Genomic DNA, 12,604 nt, shown 5'->3' with positions numbered 1-12,604 from the left:
TGGTACCCTCCCCCGACTGGGCTCCCAGCTCAGGGCCAGGGTTCAGCAGGGCCCGGAGCAGGAAGACCCAGCACCGCATCCCTGTCTGTTGGCTGCTCTCTGTATGCATCTGCACGCGATCACAGGTTCATGGGCGTTGACACACACAGAGCTCCTAGGTGTGTGGGTCTTTTCAGCTTTAGGACATCATGGTGATGAGAAGTGTGTGTGGGACCTAGTGTTAGAGCCCGCGTAAAACGTGGGACCTAGTGTTAGAGCGCATGTCCACGTGGACCTAGTGTTAGAGCCCGCGTCCACATGGGACCTGGTGTTAGAGCCCGCATAAAACATGGGACCTGGTGTTAGAGCCCGCGTAAAACATGGGACCTAGTGTTAGAGCCCGTGTCCAAATGGGACCTAGTGTTAGAGCTCGCATAAAACATGGGACCTGGTGTTAGAGCCCGCGTAAAACATGGGACCTAGTGTTAGAGCCCGTGTCCAAATGGGACCTAGTGTTAGAGCTCGCATAAAACATGGGACCTGGTGTTAGAGCCCGCGTAAAACATGGGACCTGGTGTTAGAGTGCATGTCTACGTGGGACCTAGTGTTAGAGCACGTGTCCACTGGCCTCAGTAGAGGTTCCTTCTGTTGCCTAGTCATAAAGGTTGAAACAAATGAGGAAGGTATTTTCTTTTTTATATGTATTTATGTATCCGCTGCACCGGGTCTTAGCTGCAGCGTGTGGGACCCAGTTCCTTGACTGGGGGTTGAACCTGAGCCTCCTGCATCGGAACCCCGGAGTCTTAGCCACTGGGCCACCAGGGAAGTCCCGGAGGAAAGTATTTTCAAGGCAGGTCTCACTTCCTTTAGGTTCCGGTTGCCTTTGGTTTCGTTCTTATTTAACAAAGTCAAGGTTCTTCATGACTGTCCTTGGCTGTCCTGAGTCCCCTCAGGCGCTGGCTTCATGTAGGTGTTGGAACAGGCTGGTTGTAAGCGTGACCCCAGGGGCTGGCGTGTTATGAGACGTGTGATCACATGTTGAGGAGCCTGGGCGACCCCTCCGGGGCAGACGAGGGGCTGTGGGAAGAGGCCTGCCCCCTTGGGACCGAGGGTCCGGTTCTGTGTGTGACGGGACGGCGCTGCCTTTCCCAGCAGATCTTCAACCTGATGAAGTTCGACAGCTACACGCGGTTCCTGAAATCCCCGCTGTACCAAGAGTGCATCCTGGCCGAGGTGGAGGGCCGCCCGTTGCCCGACGCGCAGCAGGTCCCCAGCAGCCCTGCCTCCAAGCACAGCGCCAGCTCGGACCACTCCAACACGTCCACGCCCAAGAAGGTGCCCGTCCGCGCGCCGCCTTCCCTGGGAGGGCGCTCGGCTGACAGCAGCCGTCCCTGCTGGCGCGCGCCGCCTTCCCTGGGAGGGCATTCTGCTGACAGCAGCCGTCCCTGCTGGCGTCTTCTCTCACTCGCAGAACCTGCAAGGCGCGCGCTCCCGCTGCACTCCCGGGGCTCCGGGCGGGGCTGCACCTCCCTGGAGACCCCCGCCTGGGCGTTCCGCCCCTCTTCCCTTCCCCTGCCTCTCCGTGACAGTGCAGCAGCCTCACACTGTTTTAACAGCACTTTCCCTTTGACGGCAGTTGAGCGGAAAATCGAAATCAGGACGGTCCCTGAATGAAGAGCTGGGGGATGAGGACAGCGAGAGGAAGCGGAAAGGCGCGTTCTTCTCGTGGTCACGGACCAGGAGCACCGGGCGCTCCCAGAAGAAGAAGGACCACGGCGACCGTCCGAATGGTTCGTGGTCTGTCCTGTGCGGAGGGCTGGGGGCGGGGGCACGGAGGAGCCAGTGCGGGCTGTGCTGTGCGCTGGCCTGTGGGGCGGCCAGCAGGGGCGCGGGGCGGCTCCGGGTCCTCTGAGAGGCGCAGGGTACGTCCCGCTCCCGCCCCCCAGCCCGGGCGCCCTGCAGGGGGCCTGGTGCCCGCCACTCAACCCCCATCTTGCCTGAGCGGTCACATGCTCTTTGTAGAAAGTTTGGAGGACACAACCAGGAGAAAAGGAAACACAGGTGTCTGCTCTTGCTTTTCTGCCGTGTGCTGGGGTCCATGAGCCTTTGTCATTTTTTAAAGAAAATGTGACACCATAGCTGGGTTATCAGGCATTTTTCCCAAAGTTGTCATTGTATTATTGCAATTCTTAAAGGTCAGCAGTCTAGAGCTTTTCCCCCATGCTTCTTTGTCCTGTGTGGCTGAAAGAGAGGGTGAGGGGGGCGGGGCCGTTGCTGGGAGGAGGTGGTGGGGTGGGGGCGCAAGGCAGGGAAGGACGGGGCCGCTTCTTCCCCACAGACTGCCACGAGCGGGGTTATTTTCCAGCAAGTAACCTGGAGGCTTCAGGCCTGGTCCCCAGGTTTAAACTGGAAGCCCGTCAGGGGCTCAGACAGGGAGCAGCTGAGCACAGGGTGGAGGCGGCCTCCCCACAGCCAGGCCCGCGCTGTGCCGGGCGGTGGGTAGTGTGCGCTCATCTCCTTGGAGCAGCCCGCGAAGCAGGCCTGCACCCCTTTACAGAGGGCTGGGGGGGCTGTGTGCCTGGTGGGGCCCTCAGGCTCCAGGCCAGCCGGGGCCGCTGGGACAGCAGTCTACCACAAGGAAGGGCAGACGACTGGGGGATGGGGCCGCTGTGGCCAGTGGGGCCAGGGCCCCCCGAGGACCCGAGATGGGGCCAGGCCTGCCTCTCTAGGGCTGTGACCCCAGGCAGGACCCCAGGAGGCCAGGGCCCCCACACCCCGATCTTCAGAGAGCCACCGGGAAGGGCGCTAAACCCTGAGTCCAGGGCCCTCCCCAGGAGTTCTGACTCGGTCGTCTGGCCATCTTTGCTTTAGGAAGGTGGTCGATGGACCCTGGGGGCCTCTGTCTAATCGGGCCCCTGCTCAGCCCCAGGGCCCTGCACAGAGTCCTGATCCGGGAATCGGCGCTGTGCTCTGGAAGGGCCTTTTCTGCGACACAGTGGTCGCAACTTTCAGACCAGAATTAGCTGCGTTAGTGACATCAGACAGTGCGATCACCGCTGGTTCAGGACTTCCCGGGAGCTGGCGGTGGAGTTGCAGTGACCCGCTTCGTGTTAAGCCATGTGCAGAGATAACAGTGGCGGATGAGTGAGGGGCCACGAGGCCTTGCGCTCGCTTGTGTGTTGACTGTGAGGAGGGCAGGGGCAGGGGGTGGGGGGGCGCACGGCTGCAGACAGAGCAGAGCGCAGGCCTGGGTCGGGCTCCTGGCTCCGCTGGGTGCCAGGCTTCTGTCCTCCGAGTACGTCTGTCCAGCCTGAACCACTGGGGGTGTGGGGGCCTGGCCATGCTCGGGGGGTGGTTGCGTTAAGTGAGGAGGCGTGAGGCTGGTGCAGTCGCGTGTCCTGAGTGCCCGTGTCCCCGCAGACGCCCTGCACGCCAATGGAGGCCTGGGCCGCCGGGAGTCACAGGGCTCTGTGTCCTCAGCCGGGAGCCTGGACCTGGTGAGTGCCCGCAGAGCCCCGCCCTTGTCCACGGGGCTTCCCGGAGGAGCGGGGATGGGTGGGAGGGCTGCGCAGAGCACTGAGAGTATCCCAGGCTTTATTTCCCGGCCTCTGTCCTCGCGGGCACGCGTCCCTGGACGCCCACGGGAGCAGCAGGCGCTCGTCTTTGTCTAGGCATCTGCACGCCCGCAGGGCCGTGAGCTCCGATGCCCGCGGCCACGCCCGTGCACGGGGGTGGTGCCCAACCTGCCCGGCCCCGCGCCCCTCACTCTGCTGAGCCGCCCACTGGGCCCCCACTTCCAGTGACGTGGAGGAGGCGTCAGCGGACTGGCTGGCTTCTTAGCTGCTGTCTGATGCCAGCTTTGGAAAACCCTGTTGTCAGCAGCCTGGTCTCTTGAAATGGTCAGGCAGCGGTTAGTGTAGGACGCGTTCTTCTCCAGCTGAGGCAGTACCAGGTAGAGTTGTCAGGTGGACCGTGCACCCGCGGCCCAGCGGCTTCAAAGGGCGTGTATATCACACATGCATCTGCGAAGAGCACTCTGGGGCCGTTTTCTATCCGCCTGCCACCTACAGACTAGTTTTCTGAAGTCACATTTGGGTGAAAGGGATTTTCTGACCCCAGGAGGAAAGTGTGTTACGAACCTGAGGAGCAGGGTAGGTTAGACCTTAGGAGGATGTATGTGGGGAGCGCCTTCCAGCAGGCGGGGCTCCTGTGGCTCAGGGACCCGGAGGAGCATCGTGGAGGGAGCTGGGGTCTGCCCGGGCAGCTGGGCTGCTGGGTGGCTCCTGTCCTGCCCTGGGACCCGGCTCTGAGTGCACCTGGGCTGGCCTCCTCTGCACCACACAGACACCGCCGCACTGCTCTGCCCCGGCCCCTTCCCCTGGCAGACAGGGCTCCCCGCTGTGGGGCCTGGGCTGCGGGCCCTGCAGGCTGCAGCCCCCCAGCCTTCCCCCCAAAGGAAGGGCCTGGGGCTCCTGTTACCCCACGCCGCCTCCCCCCACCTGCTCCTCTGACCTCGGACGTGTGCTGCCGGCCCTGAGCCTTGGCCAGGCTGCCCACCTGCCCTGCTCTCCGTCAGCCTGCTCCTCCCAGAAAGGCCTCCAATCCTGGGAGGTCAGGCAGAAAGAGCCAGAAAAGCGACCAGAAGCAGCAGAGGTTGGGCTGCAGGCCCTCAGCGCTGATCCAGCCCGCCTCGTGTCCGCGGCCCCCAGACTGAGTGGCGGCGGGCAGCGCAGCTCGTGGTCCCCAAGAGGCCCCACGGGGCTCCAGAGGTGACTCCATGCGCTTCTGGGTCAGGGAGGCCACGACCGGACCCCCAGAAACCACAGTGGAAAGACCCGTCCTGTTCTGAGCAGGAGAGCTGTGTGGTTAGCTGCCAGCCTAACCCTTGTGAGAGTTAGACCCATAGGATGGAGGGTGGGCCTGTCCGGACGGCGCCCGAGGTTCAGAGAGGTGCTGGCTCCCTCCCGTGTCGGCTGGAGGCCCTGCAACGCAGCGTGCACTTATCAGAACAGGTCGTGTGCTTGTGTGCTGGAGCTGCGTGTGCACGGGGGCACCTTGCTGCCCCCCCGCATGTGCAAGCAGTGCCAGCCCTGCCCAAGCAGCCCCACCCTGTGCCCACCCCCATGTCTCCCTGCCCCCAGCCAGAGGCCTGCAGGACCCTCGCGCCCGAGCGGGACAAGCCGGCCAAGCACTGCAGCATCCAGCTGCCCGACGGAACGGCCTGCGTGGTGCTGGTCAGGGCCGGGCTCTCCATCAAGGACGTGCTGGCTGGGCTGTGCGAGCGGCACGGCATCAACGGGGCTGCCGTGGACCTCTTCCTGGCGGGCGGGGACAAGGTGCGGCTGTAGGGACCTCGGGCCTTTCTCTGGGGGGGTGCCTGTCCCGTGGGGATCCTGCCGATGGGGGGGCCGGCCCGCCCGCGTCTGTCCCCCTCACCTCTGCCGGAGGCCCGGCGGGAGCCAGCCCGGCTGTGAGCTCCCTTGGCAGGCAGCCTTCTCCGGGCTCCGCAGCGGCACTGTGATCCCAGTGGCCGCGTGCCCGGCCCCCGCTGACGGCCCTCTCTGTCCCTTCTGTGTGCTCGAAGCCTCTGGTGCTGCATCAGGACAGTAGCATCTTGGAGTCCAGGGACCTGCGCCTAGAAAAACGCACTTTATTTCGGTAAGAAAAATACAGCTGCCGATTCCATAAGGTTTCCAGAGCCACAGGGCCGTTTCTAACGACTTGTTCTGCTGGCCTCCGCTCTATTGCGACGGGAGGGCTGACACCCCCACTGTGAGCTTGGAAGGGGCAGGAGCTCCCGGGGCCAGAGGGTCACGCTCCCTGCCAGCGACCACCGTCGGGCTGCACCCAGTGTAGGGCCGTCCTGTGGGGTGGCCGCTCCTTACCGGCTGTGACCACCCTGGCGGCCCCCAGGCCCTGGAGAAGCCCCCACAGGCTCTCCCTGTGGAACCCCGGCCGCCCTGGTGACGGTGACTCGCTGTGCTCTCGAGGGACAGCGTCTGTGCGAGGGTTGCACGTGCGTGTGGCAGAGCCATGCTTGTTTCTCCCCCTCTGCCCAGGCTGGATCTGGTGCCGATTAACCGATCGGTGGGACTCAAGGCCAAGCCCAGCAAGCCCGTCACAGAAGTGCTGCGTCCCGTGGCGGCCAAGTACGGCCTGCGGCTGAATGAGCTGGTGGCCCGGCTGGTGAGTAACCAGGCTGACCCGGGACACAGGGCCCTCTGTGCTCCGAGCTGCCCACGGGCTCCTGCCTGCCGGGGTGCAGTTTGCCCCGAGTCGTCCACAGAGTGAGCGGCGGCGTCGCAAGGGGCAGGCGAGGAGCGGCTGGCAGCGCCCGGAGCCCTGGGAGGCCGTCACCCCCGCCTGCCTGCTTCTCACCCTGCAGTGGACACGCTCGCTGTTCCTGCCTCCGTCGTGCCCTCTGGATTTGGGTTGAGATTTGGGGGTTTTGGCCCAAGGAGGCCAAGAAAAGCAACAAAGGGAAACCCTGCAGCGTCCCGCCGTTTGCACACCTGACCAGACGTCGGTCCATCAACACCAGCCCCTCACGCACCCGCTAACTGCCCAGCTGCCCACACGCTGAGGGTCTGATGGCGCTCTGGCATTTCCCAGCCGGCCATCGGGTTACTTGGTGAATGGGTTAAGGAGAGACAGAGCAGAGCCCCACCCTGTCGCCAGACGGCGTCTGGGGAGACTTGGGCCAGCAGGCTCGGACCTGTCCCCTCACGCACCACATGTTTGCTTTGAGATGTGACTTGGGACCCACTGGGGGCTTTCCCGTGGCTCAGCGGTAAAGAATGCGCCTGCAGCGTAGGAGCCACAGGAGACACGGTCCCTGGGTGGGGAAGATCCCCTGGAGGAGGAAATGGCAACCCACTCCAGTATTCTTGCCTAGAGAATCCCATGCACAGAGGAACCTGGCGGGCTACAGTCCATGGGGTCACGAAGAGTCAGACACGTTGAAGTGACTGAGCATGCACTTATGGCCCATTGGCCTGTGTTCTCCTTTGTTTACAAAATATACTGTATCAGAACTACAATTGTAAGTATTTTTAGGATTTTTATTTTCTCTGAGATGAGCTCCAGAATTGTTCAGAAATTTTGAATTGAGCCAAAGGACCAGTCCCGAGGAGAACCCAGGGCTCCCCCCGGCCCAGCTTGGGACGGTGGGGGAGGGGATGGGGGGAGCGCTGCCCCAGAATCTGGAGTCTAGCATATGCCCGATGGAGAGGGGCATGGCCTGGATGCCACGTGGCCTCCCTGCCCTCCCTTGGCTGGGATCCTAAGCCATGGCTAACGCTTTGTGCCTGTAGACCTATCTGTAAAGTGGGGGAGTCAGGGCAGCTTGCTCATGGGGTTGCTGTGGGGATTCCGTCCCAGGGGGCTGGCTGGCGGGCAGGGCTCCTTCCCTGCTGGGGCCTGAGCCAGAAGGGCAGTCCAGCCACTCCAGGGGCGAGACTGGGGGAACTGGGGAGGGTAGAACATGAGGCTATGGCTGTCCTGGGACCCTCTCGCAGACCCTCCTGGGCGAGCCGTGGGCCACTGACGCCAGGAGGTCGTAAGCCACCTGGACCTGCTAGCCTTGTGCGCTCCCCCCTTGGCTGGAGCTCTGGCTGGGTGTCGGGTCACTAGGAGTTCAAGAGCCACACTGCACGTTCAGATTGTTTTTTGACAGAAGCTGCGGGACTCGAACAGCAAAATAGTCTCCCAGGGGAGAAGGGCAGGACCCTGGGCCTCAGACCTGCCTGCTCCCTGCTGTCAGGGAAGGGCGCGAAGCCCTACACGCACTTCCTGGCACGCTGAGGACCAGCGAGGCGGGCTCGGAGTTGCCCCCTCCAGGCTGAGAGAGGTCCTGAGACTTCGGCCAGCTTGACTTGGGGACGCAGGTGTTAGTGGTACCACCGTGTGACCTCCACCCCCGAGTCTTCAACCCGACTCGGTGTAGCCCGCAGCTGGCTCCAGGTGGTAGCCCAGTTCACGCGGGTTCCTCAGGGTGCCTGCGCTCGGGCAGGCCTGCCAGCGCTTGGGATCCGTGTCATTCCACGTTAGGAGTCTGCGGCCAGCCCTGCTGAGGTGGCAGGACCTGGGGTCAGCTGGCCTATATGACTCCATCAAGCCTGGGGTGGTCTTGCTGGCAGATGGACCACACGTGGTTGTTCCGGAGAGCTCCAGCCTGCGTGGCTGCTCATTACACCATCTCTGCCTCTAGAGTGGAGAGAAGGAGCCCCTGGACCTTGGGGCCCCCATCTCAAGTCTGGACGGACAGCGGGTCATCTTGGAGGAGAAGGACCCCTCCCGAGGGAAAGGTGAGTGGAGAGATGCTGTGTCCCGGGCTCTGCTGTCCGGTCTCAGCGTGACGCTGCAGAAGGCTGCTCACGGCTTTAGGGTCTCCCAGGGCTCGGCAGCTCCCCACCGTGGCCAAGTTCAAGCCTGAAGGGCATCTGACTGTGGGCAGGAGCGCTGGGGCCTCGCCGAGCATGTCTCCTCTGCTGGGAGAAGGGTGACAAGCCCTGCCGAGACCCCGGGGCATCCCAGCGCGCCCTGGCATGTGCTCTGCTCCTGGGGGGCCCCCATCCTCTGCAGGAGGGCCCAGGACCCCAGGGTGTTGCTGCTGCTCCGAGCCCAGCGGTGGCTGAGGTGGGGCCTGGTTGGAGACTGGGCGGTGACGGAGGGCCTGTGCACAGGGCGGCAGTGGTTCATTGAGCTCTCCCCACGCTCGCTGCCTTGGCCTTGGCCGTGCAGCCTCTCAGGGAGAGCGATCCCCGCGGCAGTGCAACTGCCGGGGCTCCGTCAGGTCACCTGGCCTCGCCTTGGGTCTCAGGGACCAGCACTCCCCAGAGCGCTCAGCCCCTCCCAGGCGGAGGGTAGCGGGGCCGTGTCTCCTGCAGGGAGTCCCTGGAGTCCACTGAACAGGGCGAGTGGAGGGCCGGGCCAGGAGCTGCCCCATCCCTTTCCCAGGCTGACTCAGCTCTGAAGTGGGGCGCCGGTCACTCGTCTGTGTCCGGTGACCTGCGCTGTGGTGGCCTCTCTGCCCTCAGGGCTCCAGCGCAGCCCCTCGTCCCCCTCTGGGCCCATCTGGGTTGTGAGAGTGCAGTGCGCTCTCCCCCTGGCAGGTGGCTGGTCTGGGGGGCGAGCGGCCTGAGCAGGGTGCGGGTGCTCAGCGCCCCCTCCAGGGTCTGATGCAGCCAGCGGCTGGTCTGGGGGCGAGCGGCCTGAGCAGGGTGCGGGTGCTCAGCGCCCCCTCCAGGGTCTGATGCAGCCAGCGGCTGGTCTGGGGGCAAGCGGCCTGAGCAGGGTGTGGGTGCTCAGCGCCCCCTCCAGGGTCTGATGCGGTTGGACCCCCTGGCCCATGTGCACAGGTGAGCCTGAAGGTGCAGCCGCAGGCAGGTGTGTGCCGGGTGCGGAATGCTGCTCACAGATGGGATGGCAGGACTGTGCCGGCCCATCCTGGGCCAGAGCAGTGGCCATGCACCGTGAGGGCTGGGGGCCAGCCTGCGGCCCTGACTTGGGGCAGTGGCCGTGGTTGAAAATACATAATGAATGTGAGAGCCTCCTACTTTCTAAAGGCACTCGTGCCAAACAGTCCCCAGGAGGCCCTTTCTGTCACTGCAGAGCCCAGGGAGCATGGTCACCCTCACCCCGCCCTGTCCAGATGCGGCCAGTCCAGGGCGCTGGTCCTTTGGCCCTTGGCCCTTGGCCCTGTGCGGGCACCTCGGCCTGAACGTGATGGAGATAAGGGACCTCTCGTACCTTGGCTTCTGTGCAGCTTTGCTCTCAAAGATGTATAAACGTCATTGTATTGATGTGGAGGTGGGTTTGAGGTTCACTGCGGTATAAAGTCTATCTCAACTGTGTTCGGTGTCCACAGATAAACAGAGAAGTGCGCCGGTCAGACAAAGCACAGCTGTAAACACCAGCTCCAGGAATCACTCGGCTACGGTAATTTCTCCTTGCCCCGCACCTGCAATGCTTGGGGGCGGTGGCCCCCGCGGCCCTCTGCTCCAGTCGGGCCTGCGCCCCGGGGTGGGGGATTCTTCTAGGGCCCCTTTGTGGTGCCCGCTCCCACTGGACTGGGAATCGCTGGGTGGGTGTGTGTGCCTCACACGCAGTCTTTATTGCAATTGACTTCTGCAACTCATGTAAAGTCCAAATCCGTGCAGTCTGTGTTTCCAAGTCCCCTGTTATATAACTGAGGAACGTGCTGTCGTGTCTGCAACGTGAGTGGAACTTTGACTTTCCTTCTGACACAGGGAGAGGAGAGAACGCTAGGCAAGTCTAATTCTATTAAAATTAAAGGAGAAAATGGGAAGAATGCTAGGGAGCCCCGGCTTTCAAAGAGAGAAGAATCTATTGCAAAGATTGGGAAAAAAAAATATCAGAAAATTAATTTGGACGAAGCAGAGGGTACGTGTACTTTTTAAAACTTGCACGTTTTTCGTGAATGCGTAGGACCCCTAGAACCTTCTCTGGGTTATGCCACTGGGGTGACTGTGACCCCTGAAGGGTGACCCCTGAGAAGTCACCCGTGTGGGTCTGCACGTGTCGGTGTGACCTTACTAAAGCCCCAGTTTTCAGACCGAAGGCCGGGCCCTTCGGGAGTTAGGGAGCCCCCGCCTGGGGCTGCAACAGGTGGTCTCTGTGTCCCCCTCACAGCGCTGTCCTGCTCAGAGTCCCTGGAGGGCGGGGGCGGGGGGTGGGGGGTGGGGGGTGGGGAGCCTCGCGGGGCAGGGCGGGTCCTATCAGGGGGCGGGCCCTCGCGGGGGTGGGGGGGGTGAGGGTGGGGGGGCGGGTCCTGTCAGGGGCGGATCCCGTCAAGGGGCGGATCCCGTCAAGGGGCGGGCCTTTGTCAGGGGGCGGGTCCTTCAGGGGGCGGGCCCTCGCTGGGGGGCGGGCCTTTGATAGGGGGCGGGTCCTGTCAGGGGGCAGGCCTTTGCCAAGGGGGCGGGTCCTCGCGGGGGCGGGTCCCAGGTGAGGCGGAGCCCGGGCTGCGCTGACCGCCCTGGTCAGAGGCCGGGAGGAGACGCTGTGTGTCAGGCCGTGGGGCCGGCCGCCCGCGCTGTCCCCGGACCGCAGGACGAAGGAGGGCAGCGCGTGAGAGACAGGGAGGCGGGAAGCTTTCCCTCCAGAAGCCTGTAACACAAGAGAAACGCTAGGAGCAGCCCCGCTCTGAGCTGCCCTGTGACGGCTGAACCCGGCAGTGCTTCCGCTCGGCTGGCTCGTCGCAGCGCCTGCGCTGCCCGGCCGCGCCTGCGCCGAAGCGCCCGCCTTCTGCGCACCCTCAGGTGTGAGGTTTCAGGCTCCTTGTTGGTCAGAAGCTAAGACTGTAACCTTAGTTAGCTAAGCTAACCCCAAGAAGGCTCAGTGTAGAAACCATCTACCTGGGACGGTGGACTTGAGTTACAGTTGAGAACCCACCCTGGTAAGAACAGGCTTCCCAGGCGCATCTAGCCGTAAAAAGCCCACCGGCAGTGCAGGAGACACAAGAGACGCGGCTCAATCCCTGGGTGGGGACGGTCTGGAGGAACGCATGGCACCCCACTCCAGTATTCTTTCCTGGAGAATCCCATGGACAGGAGCCTGGGGGGCTACAGTCCATGGGGTCACCAAGAGTCGGACTCGACTGAGCTACTAAGACTTCCACTTTCAAGAACAGGAAAAGTTCTGGGGGGCATCCAGGAAGGTAGAGTACCCGGCCGGGGGTGCCAGGGCTGCAGGAGGGGGTCGAGGGCCGGGCATTGCTCGCAGGCCCAGGTGGTGCCCGAGGAAGCCCGCACACAGGTTCACCAGCCCGGACACCCGGGCTCCTGGCTTTGTCAGGCTGTGGCGTCTGGTCAGCGGCCTCCCTCCTGCTCAGAAGGGAACCAGGTGGCTGCTGCCCCGGCACCCAGAGCTAGTCCAGGGAGGACCAGAGCCGTGCCCGTGGCCTGCAGCCTCACGGGCTCTGGGTGGAGGCTAGAGGGTGGGGAGGCCCCAGGGCAGCGGGACAGAACTTTCTAGACGCGCGCTTGCATTGGGCCAGAGGGGACCCGCTCTAAAACCTGGTCAATGTGGGATTTCTTCCCAGAGTTTTTTGAGCTCATTTCCAAAGCTCAGAGCAGCAGAGCAGACGACCAGCGCGGGCTGCTGAGGAAGGAGGACCTTGTGCTGCCCGAGTTCCTGCGTCTGCCCCCCAGCCCCCCAGGGCTCGCCCCCTCCCCTTCAGCCGCTGCCAAGGCCTTCGACCCGAGACCTGTGCCGGGTCACGGCGAGGAGCGGGCACCCCTGCCCCGAGAAAGCCCGGCCAGCAGCCCCGGCTCCGGCGACAGCCTGCCCCTTGGGGCACCCGGGACCCCCAGCCCGCCAGCGCAGGAAGTGGAGGTCGGCAGCGTCCAGACCGAGGAGGGCGAGCACGTGGCCGACCTGACGCTCACGGGGGAGGGGGACATCAGCAGCCCCAACAGCACGTTCCTGCCGCCGCCCCCCGCCCCGCGGGACGCGGCCGCACCTCCGAGACCAGGTACCTCCGGGCGCGCCGCCCCTGCTCCCCTTTGACTGCCCTCCTCCCGCTGGCCCCGCGCCGGCCGCCCGGCGCTGGCGTTGTCCACACAGTTTCCAATTAAAACGAGAGAGCGGTGGGAAGTGAACC

At 63.8% G+C, this 12,604-nt stretch overlaps 1 protein-coding gene across 1 annotated transcript in view; it reads left to right on the top strand.

Annotated features, from left to right (window-relative positions):
- The window catches only part of RGS12 (regulator of G protein signaling 12), a 114,758-nt gene that overhangs the window by 94,975 nt on the left and 7,179 nt on the right, over nt 1-12,604 (top strand). Inside the window, exons 8-17 of the mRNA XM_027545164.1 lie at nt 1,135-1,314; nt 1,616-1,769; nt 3,400-3,476; nt 5,121-5,315; nt 5,564-5,637; nt 6,039-6,165; nt 8,189-8,285; nt 9,848-9,918; nt 10,230-10,383; nt 12,044-12,475. Of these exons, the coding sequence (XP_027400965.1) occupies nt 1,135-1,314; nt 1,616-1,769; nt 3,400-3,476; nt 5,121-5,315; nt 5,564-5,637; nt 6,039-6,165; nt 8,189-8,285; nt 9,848-9,918; nt 10,230-10,383; nt 12,044-12,475 (1,561 nt within the window). The remainder of the gene's footprint in view (nt 1-1,134; nt 1,315-1,615; nt 1,770-3,399; nt 3,477-5,120; nt 5,316-5,563; nt 5,638-6,038; nt 6,166-8,188; nt 8,286-9,847; nt 9,919-10,229; nt 10,384-12,043; nt 12,476-12,604) is intronic.

Source organism: Bos indicus x Bos taurus, chromosome 6, assembly GCF_003369695.1.
Source record: "Bos indicus x Bos taurus breed Angus x Brahman F1 hybrid chromosome 6, Bos_hybrid_MaternalHap_v2.0, whole genome shotgun sequence".
Classification (NCBI taxonomy): domain Eukaryota; kingdom Metazoa; phylum Chordata; class Mammalia; order Artiodactyla; family Bovidae; genus Bos; species Bos indicus x Bos taurus.
Note: the sequence above shows the minus strand (reverse complement) of the source record. Positions and strands in the feature narration are given on the sequence as shown.